Consider the following 27,151-nt stretch of genomic DNA (forward strand, 5'->3'; position numbering starts at 1 on the left):
TGCTTTCAAAATTTGCTGCTAATTGACTATATAGTTCCCGCGAATGGCAACTTAGTTGTGCAAAAGTAGGGAAGTAAAAAAAACCACAACACCTGACGACAACTTGGGAGATACATTGCAATAACAAAACAGATCAAGCAATTCTAAAGAATGATTCACCTACACCTAAACTATTCTCTAGGCCAGTGGTTCCCAACCTTTTTTCTCTCCCGTACCCCTTGATTAAGCTTTTCATTTAGAAGTACCCTCTCCTCTCAATTTGAACTATCCACAGTACTTACAAGTGGAGTGGAAGTGAGCGGTATGTGTGTCCTTATGCGTGTCCTTATATTAAGGAGTAGCTGAGGAGTAGTGTGTGGTCAGGAATTGACAATGGGAGACTTATCCTGGAGACTTGGCAATGGGAGACTTATCCTGGAGACTTCTTCCGCCATTACCAATATTATTTTCAAGTACCCCCAACTGGTCTGCAGAGTACCCCAGGTTGGGAACCACTGCTCTAGGCTGAAGAGGACATCATTGACAGCTGTACTTGATTAGTTCCACCGCATCCTTTTTGTCACTATTTCTTGTATTTTAACGGGAGCACTTTTAGTTTCTGAAGTAACTATTGAGCATATCTTTAGCTGTGTGTGTGTGTGTGTGTGTGTGTGTGTGTGTGTGTGTGTGTGTGTGTGTGTGTGGGCAAAGATAAGGAGGGCAAACAGGTGCTTGAAGACTTAAAACCTATTAAAGCTTTGGCAAGAATCTAAGTGCCAGCGCAGCGCTTGAAATGATAATGAACAGCTTTTCCATATGTAATAGATTTAAAACTCACAGTACAGACGTGAGGAGAAAGCAAGGTTCCCTCTATAGATAACATATATCCTGTTTCACATATATAATCTGGTAAACCTGTATTTTATTTGTAAGAAATTAATTCTTACAATATTACACTACTTGCACCGCCCTTTAAAAAATTTTTTTTTTTTTATAGTGTGCGTTGTTGTGTGTGTGTTGTGTTTTTTTTTTTTTTTTTTTTTTTTTTTATATAATCTTCCGGGTACTCTGGTTTCCTCCTACATTCTGAAAATATACTGGTAGGTTAATTTGATCAATATGAATAAGTATGGGCTGTAATCCATGGAGTGCACTGACTGGACAGGATTCAGTGGATACATACAGGAGATTGGGACTTCTGGCTATTACATCACATGCTTAGAATTTCTACTCTCTATGGTCACATGGGATGTTGCTATGGGCAACTAGTCTGATATGATCTATTTCTAGAAGGTGCTAAATAAATTAGTAGTAGCCCATAGCAACATCCCATGTGAAATAGAACTCCCATGGTGAGAGTCCTTTGCATCTTTTTACTTTTTATGACTTTGCTATTTTATTACATACTGTATTATATTTTTTGGCGTGTTTTTATTATATGATGACCTTGCTGTATGTCAGGCATGTCCAAACTATGGCCCTCCAGCTGTTGTGAAACTACAAGTCCCATCATGCCTTGCCACAGTTTTTTTCTATTAAGGAATTCTAAAACTGTGGCAAGTAATACTGGGATGTGTAGTTTCACAACAGCTGGGGGGCCACAGTTTGGCCATGCCTGCTGTAGGGCGAAGATTGACATAATTTGGGAATACCACAGAGACTATCCCCTTCCCTGTTTGCCATCATTGTCAGTAGGGTGGCCAATCCCGGGATCGGCGGGATCCCGGGATTTGACCCCTAAAATGCCAGGATTTCGGGATTAGACTGCGCATGTGCAGTCTAATGCCCGGCTTCTCCCGTCAGTGCAGTGTGACGATGTCAGAGGTCATGCTGCGCAGGCCACACAACAGCCACCTAATCCTGTGTGCGCCGCAATGACCTCCCGCCGCCTCCATGAGACCGCCTACCCACCCGCCCGCACCTATAAGTAAATATGCGGGCGGCCGGGGCGGGTTTTTCTATTAGGGTAGCCAATCCCAGGGTTCTGGGAATCCTGGGATTGGGCATTTTTCAATCCCGAATTCCGGGATTGAAAAAATGCCCCGGGATTGGCATTCCTAATTGTCAGCTTAATTAAGTAGACTATGACTTTTTGCATCGCTCGATTCATTTCATATAAAGAAAGATTAGAAGGAATATTGCTTCATGTAACTGTATTATACTGTACTTTGGTATTTTATGTTATTGTTATTTGTTTTTTTTTGTTTTTTACTTTTCCATTTTTTGGATACTAAACTTGGAATATACACAATGAGATGAATAACAGAAAAATACCATGTTCTTAACTACATTACACTTCACAGCACTGAATACGATACCATCAGAATGTCTGTGCAACACGGCCAACGTGTAGATATTGAATGCGATATGGCAAATTGTACCCAGGGGCAAACGCAGGATTTTGAGAAGGGGGTTTCCAGTGGGGCGGAGAAAAGCACAGAGATGGACACTTAGGTGACCCAGTATATGCCGGGTCAGTTAAAGTATTGGGGCCCCTACCGATCCTCCAGCGGTAGGGGTGGGGGAAGCTTTGATGTCCTGCGGGTGGTAGGGGGTATTATATCATCCGCTCAGCATGTAGGGCCTGGATCAGTAATTTCCACTTATTACCCCTTTACTGCACAGATGTTGGGAGATGGGGTGGGAGAAGGGGGCATTGGGCTGAATTAAGGGGCCCTGATATTTAACTTCCAGTGTGGTAGAGGATGTTTAATATGCAGAGGAGTGGTGTATAGTGGAGTGGGCTTATTATTCATAATTTTCTGGTGGGAGGACAGCTTGCTTAACTGCTGATATCTCCAGTTCCCTGAAATAGATTTCTTAGATTTTAATGGAATAAAAAACTAGAGAATCCACCTACCAAATGATATTGGGGACTAGGGGATCAGAGTTCAGGAGGCAGAGCAATCTGCCAACGAGCAAATAAAACTACATACCAGGTGTGTGGAGCTGGAGCAGTAACCAGCTGCTGTAAGGCAGATATCTCTGGTTCTGGGAACAGTAGAGACAAGCTACTAGTGTCCATCAAAGAGGGGGAGTCCCAGCTTTTGGAATATACCCTCAGAAAAACTCTAAGTCAGACAAAACCTGAAATATCTGACTGGGAAGAGCAATTAACAGGCTTGGATGGGACCACTCATTTGAGGTCAGATATCTTCAGTTCCCAAGGGCCGATTTTTAAAATTCTTATACCCACGGAAAGAGGGGACCCTCAGCTTTAAGCCTAGGGTCCTTAGACTCCTGGGGGGGTTTCTGGGTACTCAGAAACCCCCCCTGCGTGCGCTACTGGTACCAATAACGTTATAGTGTCTACGTGGCTTTAATCATATCCTATTTTTTTTTGCGGACCTACACCGTATGAACAACCACCCCCCAATTTGGTAGATTAGTAGTCGCTGTCCTGGTCTATAAACGCCAGATTTGTTCTTTCATTTATAGTATAGTGTATTTATTTATTTTGTTCACTCTCTGTGTTCGGTTCCTGTAAGCCACATTGGCTGTTCGGCCTAGTGGTTAGAAAACTATAAAATGTTATAACTGTAAACATCTGCTACAGTTTTGCACCACCAGGAATTCACTTTTTATTATGGACAAACTGTCTTTTGTCTTCAAGGAAAATATGTTGCTTGGCAGCAGGACCAACTGTCCATCACATGAAACCTTTCAAGGACTCCAGGGGTTGGCTCTGGGTATGAGGGGCGTAGGGAGGAAATTGTTCTCAACTGGATCTATGGGAGATCATTGTCCCTGGGATGTATCCAGCAATAATATAATAAGTTACTTTTAAATATGAAATGCCTCTTATCCTCCTCACAGCTCTGAAAACCGATCGGAGGGGTGGCGACAGGGGTTCAGAGCGAGATTGGCTAATATAGAGGGTAAAATGCTTACTGCCATCAGATGGGGCAGGGCGGATCAGCGGCATGTCATTGAGGGCGGTAGGAGGAGGCATCGCTTAGAGCATATGCCATCTTCAAGTGCTGTCTCCTCCATATATCCCTTTCACATCGTAAATGCTGGATTGCAACCTGGATTTGGACATGGGTCCGTCCTGGCAGCCACTTGGCATTTGTGAGGTTCAGCTCCCCACTGCGACCCGGCAAAAGTCATCTCAGAAATCGGAGGCGTCCTTTAATTCATTACACAAATAAAGCCTCCGAGTGCATGGTACCTACAATATGTTCCCTTACAGATAACCCCCAGCTCCCAGCGACTGTGCCGCCAGCATGTTGCTGAGACACCTGGCTACATTGACGTTGCTTCAAAGATTTGATAAAGCCGCTGCTGATGTCATCTGCTGCACAAGTTAATGAATTGTTTTGGTAACGCTTCAGCACCTTCTCCCACTTGTGTAGTGTGTGTGTCCTTGATCGCTGTGTAATTACTTCTGTAAACTTTGGAAGAAAAAAAAATCTGCACTCGGACGCAGCCAAGTGGAACGCATAATATTTATCATAAACTAGGTGAATATCTTTATTCTTGAAAGCGGCCATTGTAACAGCGTGAAACGAATGTAGTTGTTACATGAAAAGCCTAATACCGCTGGGGGGTGGGGGAACCATGCGAAAATCATTTGAGAATGCACTAGTTCCTTCCCAGTACTGTCCTCCGTAGAAAGAGTATGCACAATAGTTAAAAGGACATCTTGATTTGAAAAAGATTACTGGATTTAATGCTTTTTAAATGTTATTTCCTGTAATAGATAGTGAGGAATAATGTTTGGTTTGTTTCTTAATCTGGAAATGAGAGTTAAAGCTTTGGCACACCCTAAAAGGTTATGGCACACCCTAAAAAAAAAAACCTCCTTTAAAGATTTAAAGTTCAATGAAAACCAGTCTGGTAGCCTTTTGGCAGAAAGTGGGATTGTCTTTGACCCCCCCCCTCTTCCTCAGGACCTGCTTGCTGCTGTTTGAATTTGCACAGTGGACAATTATCCATGAACCATACACATGCGACTGGGCCGCGGTGCCTGATGGCGAAGGAATCCTACTTTTTTCATTTGCTAGTCATCCGCAAGGTGATTGACCGAAAGTAGGCTTCTGAGGGTTGTAACCAGTCGTTTAATGGGAGTGTTAAGAAAAATGCTAGGTGTGATGGAAAAAACCCTTAAGAATGTTCGGAAAGCTGCAGTCATGCCCAAGCATTTTAGGAGCTCCAGGCTGTATTGATCGCAGCCTCCGAGTAAGTCCAGGGCTACACTGTGCTTGTGATGACTGGTAACCAGTGTTAAAATCACTTACTGATGAGTGCCTGCGAAAGGATTTGGACATTATCGCTCGCCTGCGAAGTCTTCCTTAGCTGTACACATCCATTTGCACCTTAATTCGCAAGGTGGGATTTTACTATAGCAGGGTGGCGTCTACCTGCTCACTGGCCACTGCACAGCAGCAATCAAGTTTGAATTAGGCCCCAAATCCCAGATTCCGTTTAATTGATGGCCAAAAATCCTATTCAGCTTTGTAATTGAATTTCCCCAGTTTTATTCTGCACATTTAACTTCAGAAAGAGAGTTTTTTATGGTCCTATTCTCCTGTGCCTGACTCATTGTATGACCTAAAAGGACAGGTAAAGTTGGCAATACCCGAAACATCCAATGTGACTCCTCCCTGCATCTCGCACATGCAGTGCAGAGCTGGTGGCAGATGGAGTATGTATAGGAAGTTACAGTCCATACAGTCCTCTGAATGGTGATCGTGCAGGAAATTGAACAGTGTTAAGCAATTGCATTAAAGGAGCAATTATTAGTATCAGAAGGTTCAACGCTGTTTAGGTTGCCACAGAATATAGCGACACACGAAAAAGTTGACATGATTTTCACTGTTTTGTCAGTATCGACAACTGAACATGTGGACTCCCAATTAGTGGGTGGCTGTCTTCCCTTGCCTTACCTCATGCCAGGTGCTTTCAGCTGCAAGGTGGAGCTAAATCTTTCCTTTTGTGCAGGGGTTAAACTGAATTCCACCACCTCTAATGGTGAGGTGGAACATTTTAACCTCCACATTGGCGCTGCACAGTAATTCTCGCAGGAAAGCATTCTAGTTTGCAGGGGGATGCCAAAAACCCCACCACTGTCCCGGTCTCTGCCTCGTGGGGGGTAATTAGGTGGCATAGAGAAATGAGTTCTCCCACTTCTGCATGACCACTTTAAGCCCCACGTTTGTGATTCTGTGAGGAGACTGGCAAAACATGCACTGTGTGGGGTCCTGGGGACCCAGTTTGAGAACCTGCTGAGTAGGGGATAGTAGGAAGAAATTCTGAGAGCACATACTATGGAGATTGGATTATTGCAATAACATTGTTCTTGTACTTTATTGTTTGGATAAACTTCAGCTCCTCTTCTGAGAATCTAGCCTGCAGTGTCTGATATTGACCTGATGTGATGGAATTCTCACACACACACACATGTGGCACATATAATTGTCCTATTTTCTTACACTTACTATTAAAACAAAATCAAATGAGCATTCGTTGCTGCCAGCAGTTGCGTTCTTGGAAACTGCTTTATAGAGAGGGTGTTTTTTTTTTATTTTTTTATTTTTTTATTATTAACCACTGAATAGATACAAACTTGGCAATATAGTATGTGGTTCATAGCATGTAATGCTGCTTTGACTATTTACTTTTCCGTGCACTAGTTACAGGACTAATCTTTGTAGCTGTATCCCATATTTACTTTCAGGGATGGACTTCTTTTCCAACTCCCTTTTTGAAGCATAAATATAAAGTACTAGCTGCTTTAGTCCTCCTGTAGATTACGCTGCGCTTCACCTCGTGGCTTGCGATTATTTAATAACATATCTAGTAAGAATTTCTCACCAGTAGTTTCAAGGACTCTGAGATAAACTTTTGCAGAACTGAAACCGAATTCGAACTTCTGTTTATCAACAGAGATAAGTAATGTTTTTTTTTCCCCTTACGTTCAAGTTATTTATACATACAATGCAATATACTGTATGGGTGGGGATGACCGGTCGCTGTCATTTCACAGAACTGTGTATGCTTTGCTGTGAACGGTTGTTCTGGGATCGAGATGGGACTGCAGCTGTTGCCGTTTCTTCAGATCTCCCAAATACGTACATGTATCGCTAATGCTTGTGAGTCTCACAGTGGGCCTGAGACAGAGCCACTAGCAATGCTGAGGTTGACAGTTTTTCTGCTATTGTAAGAGTGCAGGTTAACTCCACGACTCATGCATTACAGTGGACGCACAGAAGCGCTGTTGAGATTGACACGCACAGGAATGCATGGGGAAACATCTCAGTTCTTGCACATTTATATACACAGATGGGAGACCACTTAAAGACACAGACGCAGGCTTGTCGTCGTCCACCTCGGAATCCCATAACCATTTCTCATCACCTTCATTGAGGGCATCGTGTAATAGAATTGGTTTTGAGTGCAAGAATAAGCTGTTATTTGCAGTTAGTCCTGTCTCTATATATTGCTAGAAGGGTTCATCTAGAGAGGTGTGTGTGTGTGTGTGTGTGTGTATGCATGCACGCATGCGCGTGTGCACTTATTAAGTATATTTGCTCATTATGTAGCCAAGCTGAACCGCTAGACCTTACGTGGTACTATTCATGTGACTGGTCCTGGCAGGCCAACTACTCCTCTTTCCTGGCACATGCCTCAGCTGTAGGTTGAGGGGGACTTATACACGTAGCAATCTCCGGACAATTTCTAAGTGACCTCACTAGATTGTTTTGGAAAAGCCCCTACATAGCTGTATGTGTGTGTGGGGAGGCATAGCGCTAGTAATAAGCAGCCAACATCGCCCCACGGATAATTTATCCAGCATGCTGTATAAATACATAATCCCCGGTGTCGGGACCAGTGTTCTCACGGAGAACACTGGCCCGGCACAATCTAGCATTGTATTTTAGTTTCATCTATATATTAATAGCTTACGGGTGACATTATTATTTTTTTGGAGAAATGTATTGCTAATCTGCTTCTGCCTGAGCAGGGCAGGGAGATGACTTAGCACATGGAGGGAGATGGACCACCTTATGGGTGTGGTATGATAGTGTTGTTGAAAGAGACTATGTACACTGGTGCTCAGACTATACAGTAGGTCAGGCATGTTCAAACTATGGCCCTCCAGCTGTTGTGAAACTACAAGTCCCATCATGCCTTGCCACAGTTTTGCTATTAGGGAATGCTAAAACTGGCAAGGCATGCTGGGATGTGTAGTTTCACAACATCTGGAGGGCCATAGTTTGGACGTGGCTGCTTTAGGTGATGTACACTGACATAGAAACTGCACCTGCCATTGGGGCATGTACAAAGTTTCTAAAGATGCGCTACTTGGTTCTCCAGCAGTTGCAGGAGCTGGCAGCTGGCGCCACAGCCCTTGCACATTTTTATGTGTGGCTACACACCAGGAAATGGTGCAGATACAGGCTGCTGCGTCTGGTTACGGCCCTGAGAGTGTAACATGTCATCTGTGTATCACTGTCGCACCAAGCCTCTGCATTTTCTACAGTTGTCCCAGTGTTGTACATAGCACTTCTCTCATTCAGATTTTACTCTGCTTGCAGACCTTGAGAAGATGAGCTGCAACGCGCTTCTGGGATTTGGACAGCAGCTGTTCCGTCGCAAGGTTGTGGGATCCGAAACGAAGGAGAGCAAGTTGGCACGATGCCTCAACACCTTTGACTTGATAGCCCTGGGCGTGGGTAGCACACTTGGCGCTGGAGTATATGTCCTAGCTGGAGCTGTGGCGCGGGAGGATGCTGGGCCTGCCATTGTCCTATGTTTCCTCATTGCTGCCCTGGCTTCTGTTCTTGCTGGACTTTGTTACGGAGAATTTGGTGCAAGAGTTCCCAAAACAGGTTCTGCCTACCTGTACAGCTACGTCACCGTAGGGGAACTGCTGGCATTTATCACTGGCTGGAATCTCATTCTGTCCTATGTTATTGGTAAGTAGGTTATTTATCAAATTCAAGGGTAGATTTATTAGGCTCTGTGAAGTGCTAAAGTGTCTGGTTTTTATCACCGGCCAATCAGCTCCTAACTGTGAAGTTACAGCCTTGGTTTGAAAAATGACAGGAAGGAGCTGATTGGCCGGTGATAAAAACCAGACACTTTATCACTTCACCGAGCTTAATAAATCTGCCCCTCAAACACAAAATGATTCACTAGCACAAAACCAAGAGGCTCAATGTTCTCTCTACACAATGAGATGGTTCGTGGCGGAACATTCCCCACAGCTAGGTGACTTGGTGGCTTTCTGTGACCGTGGACCGCAAGACTGATTTGCAGAACCCAGGGCCCTGTTTACAGTTATCACTTAGGAGGACAATCAGTTGTTACCGCTGTGGTAGATTATGCATCCTCGCCGTTCTGTTAATCGCCACTATGGCAGAAATACATAAAACATAATAACCGTGAACAGAAACCATTAGCGGATAACAGGCTACATAGTAAATCTCAGACTATTATGCGGAATACATTGCATGGATACGAAGATCTGTCCCTGCAAGAAGGGCAGTCAGGTCAGGTTTAGCTCTTATTAATATAGTTTTGTACCCTCCTCTCGCTACAGAGGGAACACATTACTTTCTTTTTCGTCCACTAGGGGGCACAGGAGTTCACGCTGGGTATGAGAGGTGAGGTAGCAGAGCGTGCACCAAAGGGTTACAAAATTGTACCCAGCATGCTCCCTGCTTCCCTTCTCCCTCATAACCCGCCCCTGACCCTGGGTCACCAGTTTTTTCTTTGGTGCCCAGGAGAGAGCAGCACCATTATCGTGGCTGTTAGAACAGCCATGGGTTAGAGCTGCTGCGGCGGGTGCTCTTTTAGTGGAATCACCGGCAGCGCAGCTCCATCACTCGGCGGCAGCGCTGGCGACTGGGCTGGGGACTTCTGTCGCGGGACCCTCTCTCGGAGGCTCCCGCATGCTGCACTCCGTCCCCGGGCAGGAAGCGGCGGTTAGCGTCTAGCAGCGATCCCCCCCCCCCCCTGTTTGTATGGGAGTCAGCGGGGGGGGCAGGCAGTGGGGGTCTGGACTGCTCCACCTTTCCACTAGATCACCAGGGACAATTAGTCAGGCTATGTCCCGGGGGTTGATGCCTGAGGGGGAGGTTAGACAGCCTGGGAACCTACAGCCATACACATTGGAAATGTTGTATATTGGGCCTGGTTAATACTTGAGTGGGAGACCACATAGGAACACCAGGTGCTGTAGGTTAGTCCCTCCCCCACCCCTGGGGAAGTGCTGAGGCTTGCTCTCTGATTGCCCCAGGTGTCCCAGCTTCTCGTTAAGGTCCTAATCAGCAGCCATTCTGGCACTTGCTGGGATTCTCCCCCACACCCTGCTCCTGGAAGCCTGGTGTGTGTGTAGTATTTCTCCTCTCCTGCTGCTGGCTGGATTGTTGAGCTCTGCTGATGTCTTCTTTCCAATATCATTGGAAGCTTGAAGACAGCCTGGGATCTACAGCTAATGCTGTATATTGGGCCTGGTTAGTACTTGAGTGGTTGACCACATAGGAACACCAGGTGATGTAGGATTGCCCCAGGTGTCCCAGCTCCTCATTAAGGTCCTAATCAGCAGCCATTCTGGCACTTGCTGGGTTTAGAGACGGAGGCTGCTGGGATTCTCCCCCACACCCTGCTCCTGGAGCCTGGTGTGTGTGTGTGGTATTTCTCCTCTCCTGCTGCTGGCTGCATTGTTGAGCTCTGCGGATGTCTTCTTTCCAATATCATTGGAAGCTTGAAGACAGCCTGGGATCTACAGCTAATGCTGTATATTGGGCCTGGTTAGTACTTGAGTGGGTGACCACATAGGAACACCAGGTGCTGTAGGAGTACGGAGGGTGTAATGGTTAGCATTACTGCCTCACAGCACTGAGGTCCTGGGTTCGATTCCCACCATGGCCCTAACTGTGCGGAGTTTGTATATTCTCCCCGTACTTGAGTGGGTTTCCTCCGGGTACTCCGGTTTCCTCCCACAATCCCAAAAAAAATAAAATAAAAAAAAATAAAATAAAAAAATATATATATTTTTGCCCCAGGTGTCACAGCTCCTCATTAAGGTCCTAATCAGCAGCCATTCTGGCACTTGCTGGGTTTAGAGATGGAGGGCTGCTGGGATTCTCCCCCACACCCTGCTTCTGGAGCCTGGTGTTTGTGGTATTTATCCTCTCCTGCGGCTGGTACTCTGATGCTGTCTTCCTTCCAATATCATTGGAAGAGATGAAAGTTTGAAACACTGTCACCATTCATAGTATTGGCTTTGCAGATACGGTGTCTCCTTTTCAGCTTGCTGAATTGTTGAGTTTATCTGCCCATACCAAATGGCTTTGCTAAAGCTTTGTGGGTAAGGCTGCAAGTGTGTTGCTTGGGTGTCAGTGTTGTAACTGCTGGTGTTTTTTGTCTTTTATCATGGACAGTATGCCTAAGGCGAAACCTGGCAAGGAGACTCCATCTCCGATGCAGCGTACCTGTAGGGTATGTGTGGACATACTCTCTCAGCAGGAGGAGGATATCTGTTCCAGGTGTTTGGCCCTTGAAGCAGATCTTCTGCCGCCTTCACAGCAGGAACCAGGCTGGGCTTCGACCTTGACTCAGGTATTGACATATTGACCGCTTGTCAACTCCTTACCTCCTGCGCCCCTGTGCCCATGCGCCCTGTGGCAGTGGCCAGCACCAGTGTTGGGGCAGCTCCTGCTTATGTAGAGCCCCCTTGGTGGCAATCCTTTGCACAATCTGTGCAGGGGTTGACGGCTACTCAGGCAGGCAGGGATTCCAGGAGGCAGTGTAGGCAGCAGAGTCCCGATGCGGGTTCTCCGCGTTCCGATTCGGATTCCAGCTCAGTGGCGGAATCCGCAGGGGCCGATGACACTTTGTCCTCAGCGGAGGTAGAGTCTCTGATGCAGGAGGTTAAGGCAGTCCTCCAGAGGGAGGATGAGGCTCCTGCCCCTAAAAGTAAAGACCTGCTTTTTAAGCGTCTTAAGAAAGTATCGGCCCAGCTCCCACCTTCTGCCCTCATGGAGGATTTATTGGAGACTGCGTGGTCTCAACCGTTTAGAAGGTTCCAGCTTTCCAAGCGACTTACTACTTTTTAACCTGTTCCTCCCACAGAGAGGGCTAAGTGGGAAAATCCTCCCCTGGCGGATGATCATGTTGCGCGATTAGCTCGCGCTTCAGTACTGCCCATTTCGGATTCTTCATCTTTGAAGGACCCCTCTGAGAATTTCCTCAGGACTGCTTTTTCACAGGCAGGGGCCATTAGGTGTACCACGCTTGCCGCGTCATGGGTGGCCAAGGCAGTGTCTGAGTGGGCGGGCAAGGTGGAGAGAGGTTTGTCCGACGGCACTAGTCCTTCCTCTAGATTTTCCTCATCCACTAAGGGAGCCAAGCCCTGCACCAAGCAGCCCTGGGCTACCAGACGTCCAGTGGCTAAACAGGTCAGGGAGGTGGTCTCCAGGGGCTATGCCCTGACATTCCGGTTCCCCCCTCCTCAGTGTTATTTTTGCACGGGTCTTCCAAAGGACCCAGCGAAACGACAAGTGCTACAGCTTTCCATCTGCTCTCTTTTGGACTCGAACGTCATTGTTCCAGTTCCTCAGGAGCAGAGGGGTCAGGGGTTCTTCTCCACCCTATTCTTGATTCACAAACTGGATGGTTCTCACCGTCCTATCCTGAATCTGAAGTCGCTCACTATTTTTCTGCGAGTGCCGAAGTTTCGCATGGAGTCCCTGCGTTCGATCATTCTCTCACTGGAGCCAGGGGACTTCATGGCCTCGCTAGATATACTTCACATCCCCATCCGACAGGAACATCAGCACTTTGAGGTTCGCCCTTCGGGTCGAACACTTCCAGTTCAGGGCGCTACCTTTTGGGCTATCTACGGCTCCCCGGGTGTTCACCAAGGTGATGGCGGTCAGGGCTGCACACCTGCACCGGCTGGGGGTTCGGATGATTCCATACCTGGACGGCCCACTGATTTTGGAAAGTCCCCAGTCCTACTACGGAGTCATTTGCAGGTCGTGATTACACTTCTGTTATCTCACGGTTGGAGGATAACCTGGAAGAAATTGTTTCTTACTCCTTCCCAAAGGACACTTCACTTGGGAGCTCGGCTGGGCACTCGGTTGTAGAGAGTATATCTTCCAGAGGATAAGATCCACTCCCTTCAGAGGAAGATTCATTCCCTTATAGGTCACAGAAGGGTCTCAGTACACAAGTGTATGGTAGTGTCTTCGACATGGTTGAGGATACACCGTTTCACTCGCGCCCACTTCGGCTTTACACTCTCAGCCAGTGGACAGGAGATCATACTCGTCTAAGGAGTCAATTGATCACACTGCCCCCGAAGGTTTGCCTGTCTCTCACATGGTGGTTAAAGACAGACAACTTGTCTCAGGGCCGCCCGTTTTGGATTCCAACCTGAGTCTTGCTTACCACTGATGCCAGCCTACTGGGCTGGGGAGCGGTTTGCAATTCTCAATCTTTTCAGGGTCGCTGGACGGCTCAGGAGAGTCGCCTTCCGATCAATCTCCTGGAATTGAGAGCAATCCTTCTGGCTCATCAGAGGTTGGGGTCCCTCATCCGAGGGTGCCCTGTAAAGATCCGGTCCTACAGCACCACGCCTGTGGCCTTTATCAACAGGCAGGGCGGGACATGCAGCAAAGGAGCGATAAAAGAAGTCTCCAAGATATTCAGGTGGGCGGAGAAGCAGATTTCTGCAATCTCTGCAGTCTTCATCCCAGGGGTTCTCAATTTTGGGACAGACTTTTTAAGTCGGCAAGACAGTGTACGCATTCCCCCTGTTTCAACTCCTACTTCGCCTTCTGTGGAAGTTCAGGAAGGAGGGAGGAATGATGATCCTAGTGGCCCCAGATTGGCCCCGTTGAGGTTGGTACGCGGATCTATGGAACCTGTTGGTAGCCTCTCCTCTGAGTCTACCTCTGCATCCAGACCTAATTTCACAGGGGCCATTCCGACACCCAGACTTTAGTCGCCTGGCTTTGACGGGCTGGCTGTTGAGGTGTCCCTCTTTAGAGGTTTTCCGGGCACTTCAATCGTCTCCTTTCGAGCCTCTGGAGGAGGTGGATCTGAAATGGCTATCCTGGAAGGTGGCTTCTTGTTGGCTATTTCCTCAGCACGAAGGGGGTCTGACATGAGTGCATTATCATGGAAACCGTCTTTTCTGGTATTTCACCCGGACAGGGCGGTTCTTTGTACCAAACTGGATTTTCTTCCAAAGGTGGTGTCTGAGTTTCACCTTAACCAGGAAATAGTGGGGCCTTCTTTTCCAGGTTCTTCTGAAGCTGAAGCTTCTCTTGATGTAGTCCGTACGTTGCGGATTTATCTTCGCAGGACTAAGTCAACTTGTAAGTCGGGTTCACTGTTTGTGCTTTATGGGGCCAATAAGAGGGGCTGGCCCGCTTCCAAACAATCCTTGGCGAGATGGCTCAGATCAGTGGTTCGCCAAGCGTATCTTTCCGCACTGATTACTCCCCCGGAGGGGATTACTGCACATTCTACCAGGTCTGTAGGTACATCCTGGGCCGCTAATCGAGGCGCCTCGGCTGAACAGCTCTGTAATGCGGCTACTTGGTCCTCTTCCCAGACCTTTATCAAGTTTTATGCATTTGATACCTTTGCATCGGCTAATGCACAGTTTGGTAGACATGTGCTTTCCGCAGTCCAGGAGCGTCCCCCACCCGTGAGGGGACAGCTTTAGGACGTCCCAGCGTGTACTCTTGTGCCCTCTAGTGGACGAAAAAGAAAATAGGATTTATGGTCTTACCTTGATAAATCCCTTTCTTTGAGTCCATAGGGGGCACAGGACGCCCTCCCAGACGCACCTGGTAGCGGGGCTTCCTATGTAGGAAAGTTCCATGGCTTTAGGGCCTGTATGCTATGTGGGTGTGCGTTTGCTCTTCCTTCTTCTCTGGCTCTGCTCCTACCTTGGGCTTGCTAACGAAACTGGTGACCCGGGTCAGGGGGCGGGTTATGAGGGAGAAGGGAGGCAGGGAGCATGCTGGGTACATTTTTGTAACCCTTTGGTGCACGCTCTGCTACCTCACCTCTCATACCCAGCGTGAACTCCTGTGCCCCCTATGGACTCAAAGAAAGGGATTTATCAAGGTAAGACCATAAATCCTATTTTTTAAAGGCGGTGCAGTGGAATGTCATTGTAAAGGTGCATACATGCAAGACAGAAGACCGTTTTCTTGGGGTAATTGTCTGGGTGCGGGGCCCCCTTGGGCCTGTCTGGCTGGACCACTCCAGGGCATCGCTACTTTACACATAGACTCACATAAACATATCATCATTTTTCTATGTATGTCTTTTTTATATGTATTTTTTCACATATTTTTTCTTTTTGACACACACTTTATCACTATTAGTTGCTTACACATACCCTACATTCACTGACACTTTACACTCTATTACACTTCACAGCTATATTTTATTTATGTGGTGCCCTGGGGTGGTTTTGCTGGACTGGCTTGGGGGTGCCCTGCTAGGGACCTGCTCTAATAAGGAGACCTTAACGTTGGTGGGCAGGTACATATATTTGGCCAAATGTATGCTAACGTCCTCATAAATGAATTATAAAAGGAATACATGTTAGCAGTAATGATTGCACAGTGCACCTGCAAACCCCCTATGTCTTGCATACAGCTAAACATCTCAGCAAGGTAGCACCTCTCATTACAGGGTGTGCAGTCTATGGCCCCCCTCTTTCTAAAGGTGCATACACACTGTACAATTATTTTGAGCAACTTTTTTGCCCAGTTTTGTTCATTTTGGCCATTCTGAACGAAATTGGTCAAAATATCTTTCAGCGCGTTTGCGACGAACAACGAATGACGATGCGCATAACCGCCAGTTGTTCATCAAGGTTGTTCGTCAACTGTGCATGCAGCTCTGTAAACTGTAGCTAGATTTTGCGTCCAGGACACTGGGTTCAAGGGAAATGTCTTTTAACAAAATTGGTCAATAAAATTGTACAGTGTCTATGCACCTTAACCCTAAACAGCACATTATATTTTAATGATTCTTAGCTAATTATGTCAGTTGTAGTTTTCTTCTGAATTTGCATCTTTTCCATTGAAATGGGAGATCTATCTCTCTAGATGTTTAATTACCTACAATATATAGATGTTCAGTTAAAAAATGGCATACATGTACAGTATGTGGTATTATTCTATAAACAGGTCTTACATTTATTTCCCTTGTGTGTTAAGGTACGTCTAGCGTAGCCCGCGCCTGGAGTGCAGCATTTGATGAGATCTTCGGCGGGCAGATTAAATTGTTCTGTTTGCGGCATTTCAGCATGAATGTGCCGGGCGTACTGGCGACCTATCCTGATCTGTTTTCCGTCATCATCATTGTGGTACTAACAGGTAAGGAGAAATACTGGGTAGTATGTATTCTGAAATGCTGCAATGAATATTGCGTAGGTATTTTGCATTGAATTCTATTTTGCTACATGCAACTTTTTTTGCGTTTCTTAAGTACCGAGGCATGATTCTCATTTCTCTGTGTTAATTACTTTAATGGATTGTGTACAAATAGGGTAATAAGGTTTTAGCACTGACTACTGTTTTTGTTGGGCATGAGTGTATAGACTTGTTCACTCCTGATATATGCTAGTGATGTACTGTAATTCTTGTCTAACAGAATCCATTGAGGACAAATCCGTTGTCTTCCCTGCAGTAGCCACTAGGGGACGCAAAATGGAGCAACTCAATGGTCGTTCTGTTTAGAAGCCAAACTCACCCAAATGGAACTTTGTTAGCAATTTTGCTTCGCTAAACAAGGTCTGTTTGGCAGTGCTCAGAACAAAAAGAACAACAATTGAGTTGTGCTCTGCGATCTCCCCATCACTTTAAACGGGAGATCGGGTGTGCAGATAGTGATAAACAATTGAATTACACTCAGTAAGGGCCCCCTATACATTAGGCCGACGTCCCCTGAGCTCCCAACGCAGCTCCCCGGGAGAGCTTGCTAAGATTTAAATCAGCGGGGAACGGAGAGCGGGAGAACAGAAAAAATCCTATTCAAAAGAGCTCAGCCAATCAGCGTCCGCCCAGTCTTTTGAATAGGATTTTAATATATTTTTTTTTTATTTATATTCACCCACCGATCCCCTGGACTCTGCTCTGCAGTCCCTGATCGCCGTCTGCCGCTGACCGGACCCTGGTCTCCGGACTCCCTGCAGACAGTCCGACCTCCGGATCTGATCTGATGTGCACGGGACCGCGCATCGAATCAGATCGGATGTCATACACTATGCAATTTAGGCAATCCTCCAGATATCGGGCCCAGTGCAGTGCAAATGTGCCCAACTCTACATAAGCCCTGTTGTGTAAATATTCTTTCTTCAGTTTGTACAATGTTTGTATACACATTATGAATGCCTCAGCATTGTGCATTCTACATTTTGATTACATAAATGCTGTCATTTGAAACTGCCCACCAGTTCTTGTTGGTGACCAATAGATGGCACTGAAAAAGAAGCCCCGGTTGTCAGACATTAATGGAAGCGGATGTTTGGGGTGAGATGTACTAAGCCTTGAAAAGTGCTTAAAACTGAGTGATCTGTTACTAACCAATCAGCTCCTGGCTATCATTTTTCTAACACCGCCTGTGACATGGCAGTTAGGAGCTGATTGGTTGGTGCTTTAATCCCTTTTTTTTTTTAAGCTTGGTACATCTAGCCATAGGTCTGACATGTTATACAGCTGGGTTCTCATACGCTAAGGACACACCTGTATATCATACCTAAACCATCCCAATTGGCTCCTCTCCAGCGGTTTCTCAATGCACCATTGTTTTACACTGCTGAAAGAGGAACTCCATTTTAATATGTATTTTAAAAAATTGTCCGATTACATTTACCTAGAATTTCGCAGTTTAAACTAGACAAGCAAAAAAAAAAAATCTTCATTATACTGTAGTTACAACTTTGTAAATAGTTTCCCCCAATATTGTCCTCATAGTCAAGTAAGTGCATGGTCTTCTTTTATTTCTTTGCAGCTCTGTTAACCATCGGGGTCAAAGAATCCGCACTTGTAAACAAGGTCTTCACATGCATCAACGTCCTGGTCCTGTGTTTTGTCATCGTTTCCGGCTTTGTGAAAGGGTCCATTAAGAACTGGCAGCTTTCAGAGGACGATCTCAATGGGACCAACGTTACACACTTTGACAAGTACGCTGGGAAACTGCACTTACACTGTATTCAAGGACCCTGAATGTCACACTTGTTCTTAGTGGAGAACGGGAGCTATTCATAGTGATAGCCCTAGTATAGAATGCCTGCACTCTGTGACTGATGCTTGAAATGTTTGTCTAAGTTCCGTCTACTAATTCCCCAGAGCTGACCTTTGCCAGTGAGCAAAGCTGATCAGCTAAGGTGTAATCTTGGCCATAATGAAGGATGCTGAGGCTTACCGTAACTTGGCGTCACTGGTAAGGTAATTAGGGACTTTAAAATCTGTTCCTGATCAAAGCATTTAGAAGGCAGTTAATTGATAGTAGTGTAGTGGGTTGACCACAGATGCATAGAGATGATCTACTGGAGGAGGCGTGGCCACATCCTATTGGTTTCACTTTGTAGAAATTCCCCACCAATGTGAAGCATGCACATGCTATAGGGGAGTGGCTATGCCTCCCTGTTAAGTCCGGTCTCCCAACGGTACTTGTACCTGAACCCCCCTCTCCACTCTGCTCTCCAGTGTATAATTAAGCTATTGCCCCAGGTAAAAGTAGTACTGGTTCCTCCATATCTGGTCTACTCTATGCTTGTCTTAAATCCTGTGTAGTACAAGGAGTTTTTAGAATAGTACCAAACAAAACAAAACCATGCTGCACTGCAGTTGGGGCTGATGTAAAATGTGCAGAGGGAGTTAGATTTGGGCAGGGTATGTTCAAACTGAAATCTAAATTGCAGTGTAAGAATATAGCAGCCAGTATTTACCCTGCACAGAAACAACATAACTCACCCAAATCTAACTCTCTGCACGTTACATCTGCCCCACCTGCAGTGCAGCATGCTTTTGTCCATTCGAGACATTTTTCCCTGCTGTCAGGTCTGAATTAGGCCCATTATGTGCAAATTCTGTGATGGCACTTAGTCCACCCACATCACAGGGTTTGCCTCGTACGCCCATCTAGGTGCGCAGGAATACTTACGATGTCAGCAGTACGTTTATATTTGGCTGATATGTTGGCAGCCGAGCATGGCCGCAATGCGGAAACCTTATATAAAGTGTGAGAGAACCATATATGTATTATAAGCCGCTCGTGGGAGTTACCTGATCTGTTGCTGGATTTCTCATTGCAGTAATACGTATACGAATTCGAGCACTTGGAATTACGGCTCTGGCGGATTTATGCCTTATGGCTTTTCTGGAGTACTTTCTGGGGCTGCCACCTGCTTCTATGCTTTTGTTGGTTTTGATTGCATTGCTACTACAGGTGGGTACACACTACGGTCCATAAATAAATTACGTTACATGAGAATTACTCTAAAAATGCCGGCAGTGCTAATACAATATGATACAACCACTGTCGGAATGACTTTTTTTTTTATTTTTTTTATTGGGTTTATTATTTGCTATTAGGTGAAGAAGTGAAGAACCCTCAGCGCGCCATTCCTATTGGCATTGTGGCATCTCTCCTCATCTGCTTTGTGGCATACTTTGGAGTGTCTGCGGCACTCACCCTAATGCAGCCCTATTATAAGCTGGATAAACTCAGCCCCTTGCCAGAGGCATTTGCTTACATAGGATGGCATGGTGCAAGATACGCTGTGGCTGTTGGGTCCCTGTGTGCTCTCTCTACCAGGTACGTCATATATGTTTTGAAGGGATTGTGCCACTCGCCTACGTGTACAATATATTGCAATTATAGAATATGCTCTGCTAGCACTTATCATTCACTGGGTCGCTAGCTATTGTGGTCGGCGCTGCAGGTTTTTGTTTTTTCTTTCTCAGCACTGCCCCCTTACATGCCGTCACACCGCATTCTCTTGTTCTCATTTGAATACCATATAACCCCTGGCTTGTCTCCTTAACCCCTTCCTGACACAGCCAGTTTTTGCCTTCCTGACAGAGCCCTTTTTTTCAAATCTGGCATGTATCACTTAAGTGGGGATAACTTTTTTTTGCTTTTACTTATCCCAGTGATTTTGAGATTGTTTTCTCGTGACACATTGTACTTCAAATTAGTGGTAAATTTGGGTCGATACAGTCTGTGTTTTTTTGTGAAAAATACCAAAATGTCGTAAAAAAATGGAAAATTTAGCAATTTGCAAAATGTTAAATTTTCTGCTTGTGAGACAATCATACCACTCAAAATAGTTAATAACTAACATAGACCATATGTCTACTTTATGTTTCCATCATTATTTCAACTTCCTTTTAATTTTTTGGGACACTAGGAGGCTTACAATATGAATAGCAAATTCTCAAATTTTCAAGAAAATTTCAAACACTGATTTTTTTAGGGACCAGTTCAGTTCTGATGTGACTTTGAGGGACTTGTATGTGAGACACCCCCATAAATGATGCCATTTCAAAAACTGCACCCCTCACAGTATTCAAAACAGCATTTTGGAAGTTTGTTAACCCTTTAGGTGTTTCACAGGAATTAAAACAAAGTGTAGGTGAAATTTCAAAATTTCATTTTTTTTGCAGATTTGCAATTTTAATACATTTTTCTAAGGAACACAGTAGATTTTACTAGAGAAATGTGACTAAAAATTGATTCCCCCAATTCTTTTGTTTTCATAAATATCCTATATGTGGCCCTAGTGTGCACGTTGACCAAACCACAGGCTTCATAATAGAAGGAGCACCTACTTGATTTTGGAGCCTCCTTTTTATGAGATTATTTTTTAGGCACCATGTAAGATGCTAAAATTTAGGAACCCCCCCACAAGTGACCCCATTTTGCAAACTACACCCCTCAGGGAATTCATCTAGGGGTATAGTGTACATTTCAAACCCCCAGGGGTTTCACCAATTGTGGTACAACTGGGCAGTGAAAATGAAAAATTACATTTTTTACACAAAAATGCAGTTCTGGCTCAAAATTTTTCATTTTCACAAGGAATGAAGGAGACCAAGCACCCCAAAATCTGTACCCCAATTTCTCCCGAGTACGGCAATGCCTCACATGTGACCAAAAAATACCATTTGGGTGCATGGCAGGACTCAGAAGGGAAGGAGTGATTTTTGGATTTTGCAGCTCAGATTCTGGTGGAATGTTGGTGGGTGCTATGTCGCATTAGCAAGACCCCCCCAAGCACCAATACAGTGGAACCCCCCCACAAGTGACCCCATTTTGCAAACTACACCCCTCAGGGAGTTCATCTAGGGGTATAGTGTACATTTCAAACCCCCAGGGGTTTCACCAATTTTGATACAACTGGGCAGTGAAAATGAAAAATTACATTTTTTTACACAAAAATGCAGTTCTGGCTCAAAATATTTCATTTTCAGAAGGTATGAAGGAGAAAAAGCACCCCAAAATCTGTGCCCCAATTTCTCCCGAGTACGGCAATGCCTCACATGTGACCAAAAAATACCATTTGGGTGCATGGCAGGACTCAGAAGGGAAGGAGTGATTTTTGGATTTTGCAGCTCAGATTCTGGTGGAATGTTGGTGGGTGCTATGTCGCATTAGCAAGACCCCCCAAGCACCAATACAGTGGAACCCCCCCACAAGTGACCCCATTTTGCAAACTACACCCCTCAGGGAATTCATCTAGGGGTATAGTGTACATTTCAAACCCCCAGGGGTTTCACCAATTTTGATACAACTGGGCTGTGCAAATGAAAAATTACATTTTTTACACAAAAATGCAGTTCTGGCTCAAAATTTTTCATTTTCACAAGGAATGAAGGAGACAAAGCACCCCAAAATCTGTGCCCCAATTTCTCCCGAGTATGGCAATGCCTCATATGTGACCAAAAAATACCAGTTGGGTGCATGGCAGGACTCAGAAGGGAAGGAGTGATTTTTGGATTTTGCAGCTCAGATTCTGGTGGAATGAATGGTGGGTGCTATGTGGCATTAGCAAGACCCCCGAAGCACGGTGAAATGATGAACCTAATAATCCATAGATGTGTGGTATATTTTAAAACACTCCTTTATACATAGGCCGGGTTTGTCGGGGCAAGTTTCACAGTGGAAAATAGTTTCCTTTCTTATTCCCTTTTTATAGCAAACTTTGCACCTTTTTTGTGTCCTGCCCTTTCTTGCAGTGGAGGGGATTTCGTTAGGAAAATGCTGCCCTGGTACAATACGGGGGCCAGTACTAGAAGTACTGGGGCCCTCTGCCTGCTGGTTCCCAAATATTAGGCCCTTTATGACTTCCTCTTGAAAGTGCATAAATGTCCCCCTCTGGCTGGTAGAACGGAATAGCACGTAAGCGTTATACAGTGCCATCTGGATGATATACACAGCCAGCTTCTTGTACCAGATTTTTGTTTTCAGCAGGGCACTGTACGGCTTCAGTACCTGATCTGAAAGATCCACTCCGCCCATGTACCTATTGTAATCTAGGATACAATTAGGTTTTGAGGTGTGGGTACTGGTACCTCGTACAGGGATGGAGGTGGTACTGTCTCCATGAATTGTTGTCAGTATAAGGACATCCCTCTTGTCCTTATATTTGACCAACAACATATTTTCGGTGCATATTCCCCTGCTTTCACCCCTTCTCATTACTTGGGCAATGTGCGTTTTTGGGAGGCCTCTTTGGTTCTTACGCACAGTACCGCAAGCTGCTGTACCTCTTGAACCAAGGGCCTTAAACAGGGGGATGCTAGTGTAAAAGTTATCCACATAGAGGTGATAACCTTTATCCAGGAAGGGGTGCACTAAATCCCAGACAATTTTTCCACTAACACCTACGAGGGAGGGGGGGCATTCTGGCGGTTCAATTCTTGAATCCTTCCCTTCATATACCCTAAACCTGTGGGTGTACCCTGAGGTGCTTTCACACAGCTTATACATTTTTATGCCATACCTTGCCCTCTTACTGGGAAGGTACTGGCGGAATTTAACCCTTCCTTTAAAATGTATAAGGGACTCGTCAATACAAATACATTTTTCAGGGATGTACATCTCTGCAAATTTGGCACTGAAATGATCGATGACCGGCCTGACTTTGAATAGCCGGTCAAAGGTGGGATCATCTCTGGGTGGGCACAGTGTATTATCGGTGTAATGTAAAAATTTAAGGATTATCTCAAAACGAGCCCGAGTCATGGCCATACGGTAAAATGGGGTGCTGTACAGAACATCTGTACTCCAATATTGCCTAATTTCTGGCTTTTTTACTATGCCCATATGTAACACCAGACCCCAAAACGTCATCATCTCTACTGCATCTACAGGGGTCCACCTAGCAAATGATGACGTGGGGTTTTGAGCAATAAACTGCTGGGCATATAAATTACTTTGGTCCACCATTAAATTTATAAAATCATCAGAGAAAAATAATTTGAAAAAGTCAATTTCTCTGAGACCTGCTGAATCAAATTGGATTCCTGGGATGGCCAAAAACTCAGGAACCTGGGGCTCAAAATTGTCTGGTGGTGGGGTCCATACGGGATCAATCATTTGGGGGGGGGGGGGGTCTCAGCTTCTCTACGGGGGCGTCTTTGAGGGGGTCCCTCATCAGCAGAGGAGGAAGAGGAGCTTAAGGCGAATCCTTCAAATTCCCCGCTTGCATCACTGGCTGTGTCCAGAGGCAAGCATGGCATATGCCTCCTCCGCTGAATACATTCTTCTGGATGACTGGGATGACATTTTGGATGCCATTTTTATTTTTGTGTTTCTGTAAGTGTAATGTTTCAACACGTGTATAGTGTAGGGGGGGTACAAACTTTATTTCAACACGGGGGGTATGTAGTGTGTAGTGTGTATGTAGTGCAGAAAAAAAAATACTTTATACAGGAATTTGATCCCAATAAAAAAAAAAAAAAATTGAAGGGGTTAAAAAAAAAAAAAAAAAAAAGGTCCTGCGCCAAAAATTGAGCACAGATGTTGGTCAGTAACGTCCGTCACTGAACAGCGCTCAAAGGCAACAGGACACCCACAAAAACAACGTGGGTGTAAAAACAAAAAAAAAAACTATTTAAAAAAAACTGCAGAAAAAAAATGATATCAACCTGTGCCAAAAATGCTGTTCAGTGATTGTACGTCACTGATCAGCGGCCACAGGACACCCACAAAAGCAACGTGGGTGTAAAAACAATTTAAAAAAAAATTCCACAGCACTCTCCAAAAAAAAAAACAATTTAAAAAAACTGCAGAAAAAAAAATGATATCAACCCTGTGCCAAAAATGCTGTTCAGTGATTGTACGTCACTGATCAGCGCTCAGCGGCCACAGGACACCCACACAAGCAACGTGGGTGTAAAAACAAAACCCCACTGCACTCTCCAAAAAAACAACAACTGCAGATCAGTGATGCACCACTGATTAGCAGTGAGGGGCAGCAGACACACAACCTGACAGGGTATATATATTAAAAAAAAAACCTGGACCCCCAAAAAGTTGCTGATTAATTTAAACTGACCAGCACAAAAGGGGGGGCAGCAGTCAGTTGCACACGCAGCACAACCTTTGGTGCAACTGACAGGTATATATATATATATATAAAAAAAAAACCTCTGCACCCCCAAAAAGTTGCTGATCAGTTAATTAATCAGCACAAAAGGGGGGGCAGCAGGGGGGGGGGGCAGCAGTCAGTTGCACAGGCAGCACAACCTTTGCTGCAACTGACAGGTATATATATATATAAAAAAAAAAACTCTGCACCCCCAAAAAGTTGCTGATCACCTCAGATATAGTGATCAGCACAAAAGGGGGTGCAGCAGACACAAAATATAGCACTCTCTATCACTCTCTGTCACTATCTGTCCCTATCTCTCACGATCTGTGACTCTATGACACTGCTGCAGCAGCACACACAGAAGTCACAAGATCCAGGAAGTATCCAGCTGCTGGCAGCACGCTACCAGCGGTGATCAGGTAAGTTTCAGGCAAGGATCAGGTATGTATCACGACAGATTGGCACGGTGACCGCTCTGCACGCAATTCCAGACCGGAATGGCGTCTGCAGTGCAGTCACCGTTAGTTTAAATCACGCGCCTTGGCTGTGATTGGTCCGTGGGTCCCACGGACCAATCACAGCCTTGGGGGCAGGTGGGGTGAGGTGTCGTCGTCACCGATGACCCCCTCATGCCCCCTGACGCCCGGCGGTGATTGACACCTGTGTTACCGAGCGTCTGATTCGTCGGTAACACAGGAAAACGCTGTGAATGGCTGTTCACACTGAACAGCCAATCACAGCGATCGCCGACGGGGGGGCGGCATCGCAGCCCCCCCTGGGCATGCAGGGACATGTCTGCTGTCAGGGACAGCAGACATCGTCCCTCTGTCCCCGCGTCTATGGACGCGGGGACAGTTTAAATATGACGTATATATACGTCATGTGTCGGGAAGTACATCCCGGCCATGACGTGTATATATACGTCAAATGTCGGGAAGGGGTTAAGGTATAACCCCTGTCATTCAGCATAGACTTTTCATATTAGGCATCTTCGCCCTCATGTTGTTCTGGGCCATCTCAGGAGGTGTTAGCTGGGAATCTGCTCGCCTCCATTTTGCAATGATTATAGATGCCAAATAGAGAGGGAGCATTATAGACCCATCCCTTCCCTCAAGCCCCAGGCGTTATGTATTGCAACCATTTTTTGCAACATAGCCAGGTCCATGAGACTTTTTCAATGGGGAGTTTAGGGGGAATGACCAAATGAGAAGCCACGATCATGGGCAAAGGCTGTTTATTGATCCAAATGATGATCTCTCATTCTGAAACCATTTTGAAGTGAACACTGTTGTTCAATACTTTGGGTCTCGTGGGGAGACAAACGTGAAAGTATAAAAATTACGGGGAAAAAATAATTGCAGTGCTTTCATTTAATTTACCCTTTGAGTGCCAAGCGAAAAGTGTGAAAATTGGCAAGAAAACATTTTTCATTTAATGACCTGTTTAGGAAATCTAATTCTTTTTTTTTTTTTTTTTTTTTTTCAACATATTTTTTATTTGAATTTATATAACAAATGTGAGCTACACTGGCATTTATAGCAGATATTTTGCACATCTCTCTCAGATGTTAGCACTCAAAGGGTTAATCATTCTCAAATTAAACCAAAACGATTATTTAATTTGAATTCTAAAATAAACTACTTGTGTTAAATAATTTAGTTGGTGATACGTATAGCATTTGTGTTGAATGTTGCCTCATTTGTTGTTCTTGGCTTAATTATGTATCCTTTTTTTTTTTTTTTTCAAATAGCCTCCTGGGTTCCATGTTCCCCATGCCTCGGGTGATCTACGCCATGGCAGATGATGGGCTGCTATTTAAATTTTTAGCCAGAGTTAGTGAAAAAAGTAAGACCCCGGTAATAGCGACGGTCTCTTCTGGATTTGTGGCAGGTAAGGACGGAGATGCCGGTTACCCTCCCCCAAGTCCTCTCATTAGTCCTCTCATTTAACTAAACAGCAAAAATGTCTCTTGTATAGGATTCCTATTTTTGCCATCCACAGGGTAAGCTGTGAAGGTTTATCAAATCTTGAAGAGGGATAAAGTAGAGATGTTGCCCCTAGCAACCAATCATCTGTCATTTTACGGTCTGTGCTAGAAAAATTACATTTATACTGTGTACACACAGTGCAATTGCCTTGCTATTCAATCCCTATCTATAGTCAGGGCTGCACTGTTTATTTGGCTATTCAGTTTCAGCTAAACGAAACGCACATCTTCATCGAAACGGTATCAAAAGCTTAAAATCCTGTTTGATCTCCCTTCTATGCGATACTGGTTGGATTTTGACTATATAGTCAAAATTGAATGGTAAATCTCAGTGTGTACACACCATTAGAAATTCCCTGGTTGCTACTGTATGAGCACATTTTCCACTTTATCTCTCACGCAGATTTGGTAAATCTTCCCCTGTGTCTTGGGTATCCTCTCCATGGTCAAAGTTGTTTGCAGTTAATAAAATTGTACTCGTAATTTAAGATTACAATATGACCAGGTTTAGAGAGATCTTAAAGACACAAGTTACTGTACTTTTTACTTGTGTTCCAATCTGAAACCCAAGTTTCCAGAGGTGTGTATGTTCC

The 27,151-nt window shown here is 45.1% G+C and overlaps 1 protein-coding gene across 1 annotated transcript in view; it reads left to right on the forward strand.

The window, feature by feature from the left end:
• The window catches only part of SLC7A1 (solute carrier family 7 member 1), a 59,688-nt gene that overhangs the window by 17,664 nt on the left and 14,873 nt on the right, over positions 1-27,151 (forward strand). The window contains 6 exon segments of the mRNA XM_083169850.1: positions 8,520-8,900; positions 16,185-16,343; positions 17,980-18,151; positions 19,286-19,419; positions 19,566-19,788; positions 26,322-26,461. Coding sequence (XP_083025976.1) covers positions 8,531-8,900; positions 16,185-16,343; positions 17,980-18,151; positions 19,286-19,419; positions 19,566-19,788; positions 26,322-26,461 — 1,198 coding nt within the window. The 5' untranslated portion in view covers positions 8,520-8,530.

The sequence above is a fragment of the Crinia signifera genome, chromosome 2 (genome assembly GCF_055691185.1).
Source record: "Crinia signifera chromosome 2, ASM5569118v1, whole genome shotgun sequence".
NCBI classification, from domain to species: Eukaryota; Metazoa; Chordata; class Amphibia; order Anura; family Myobatrachidae; genus Crinia; species Crinia signifera.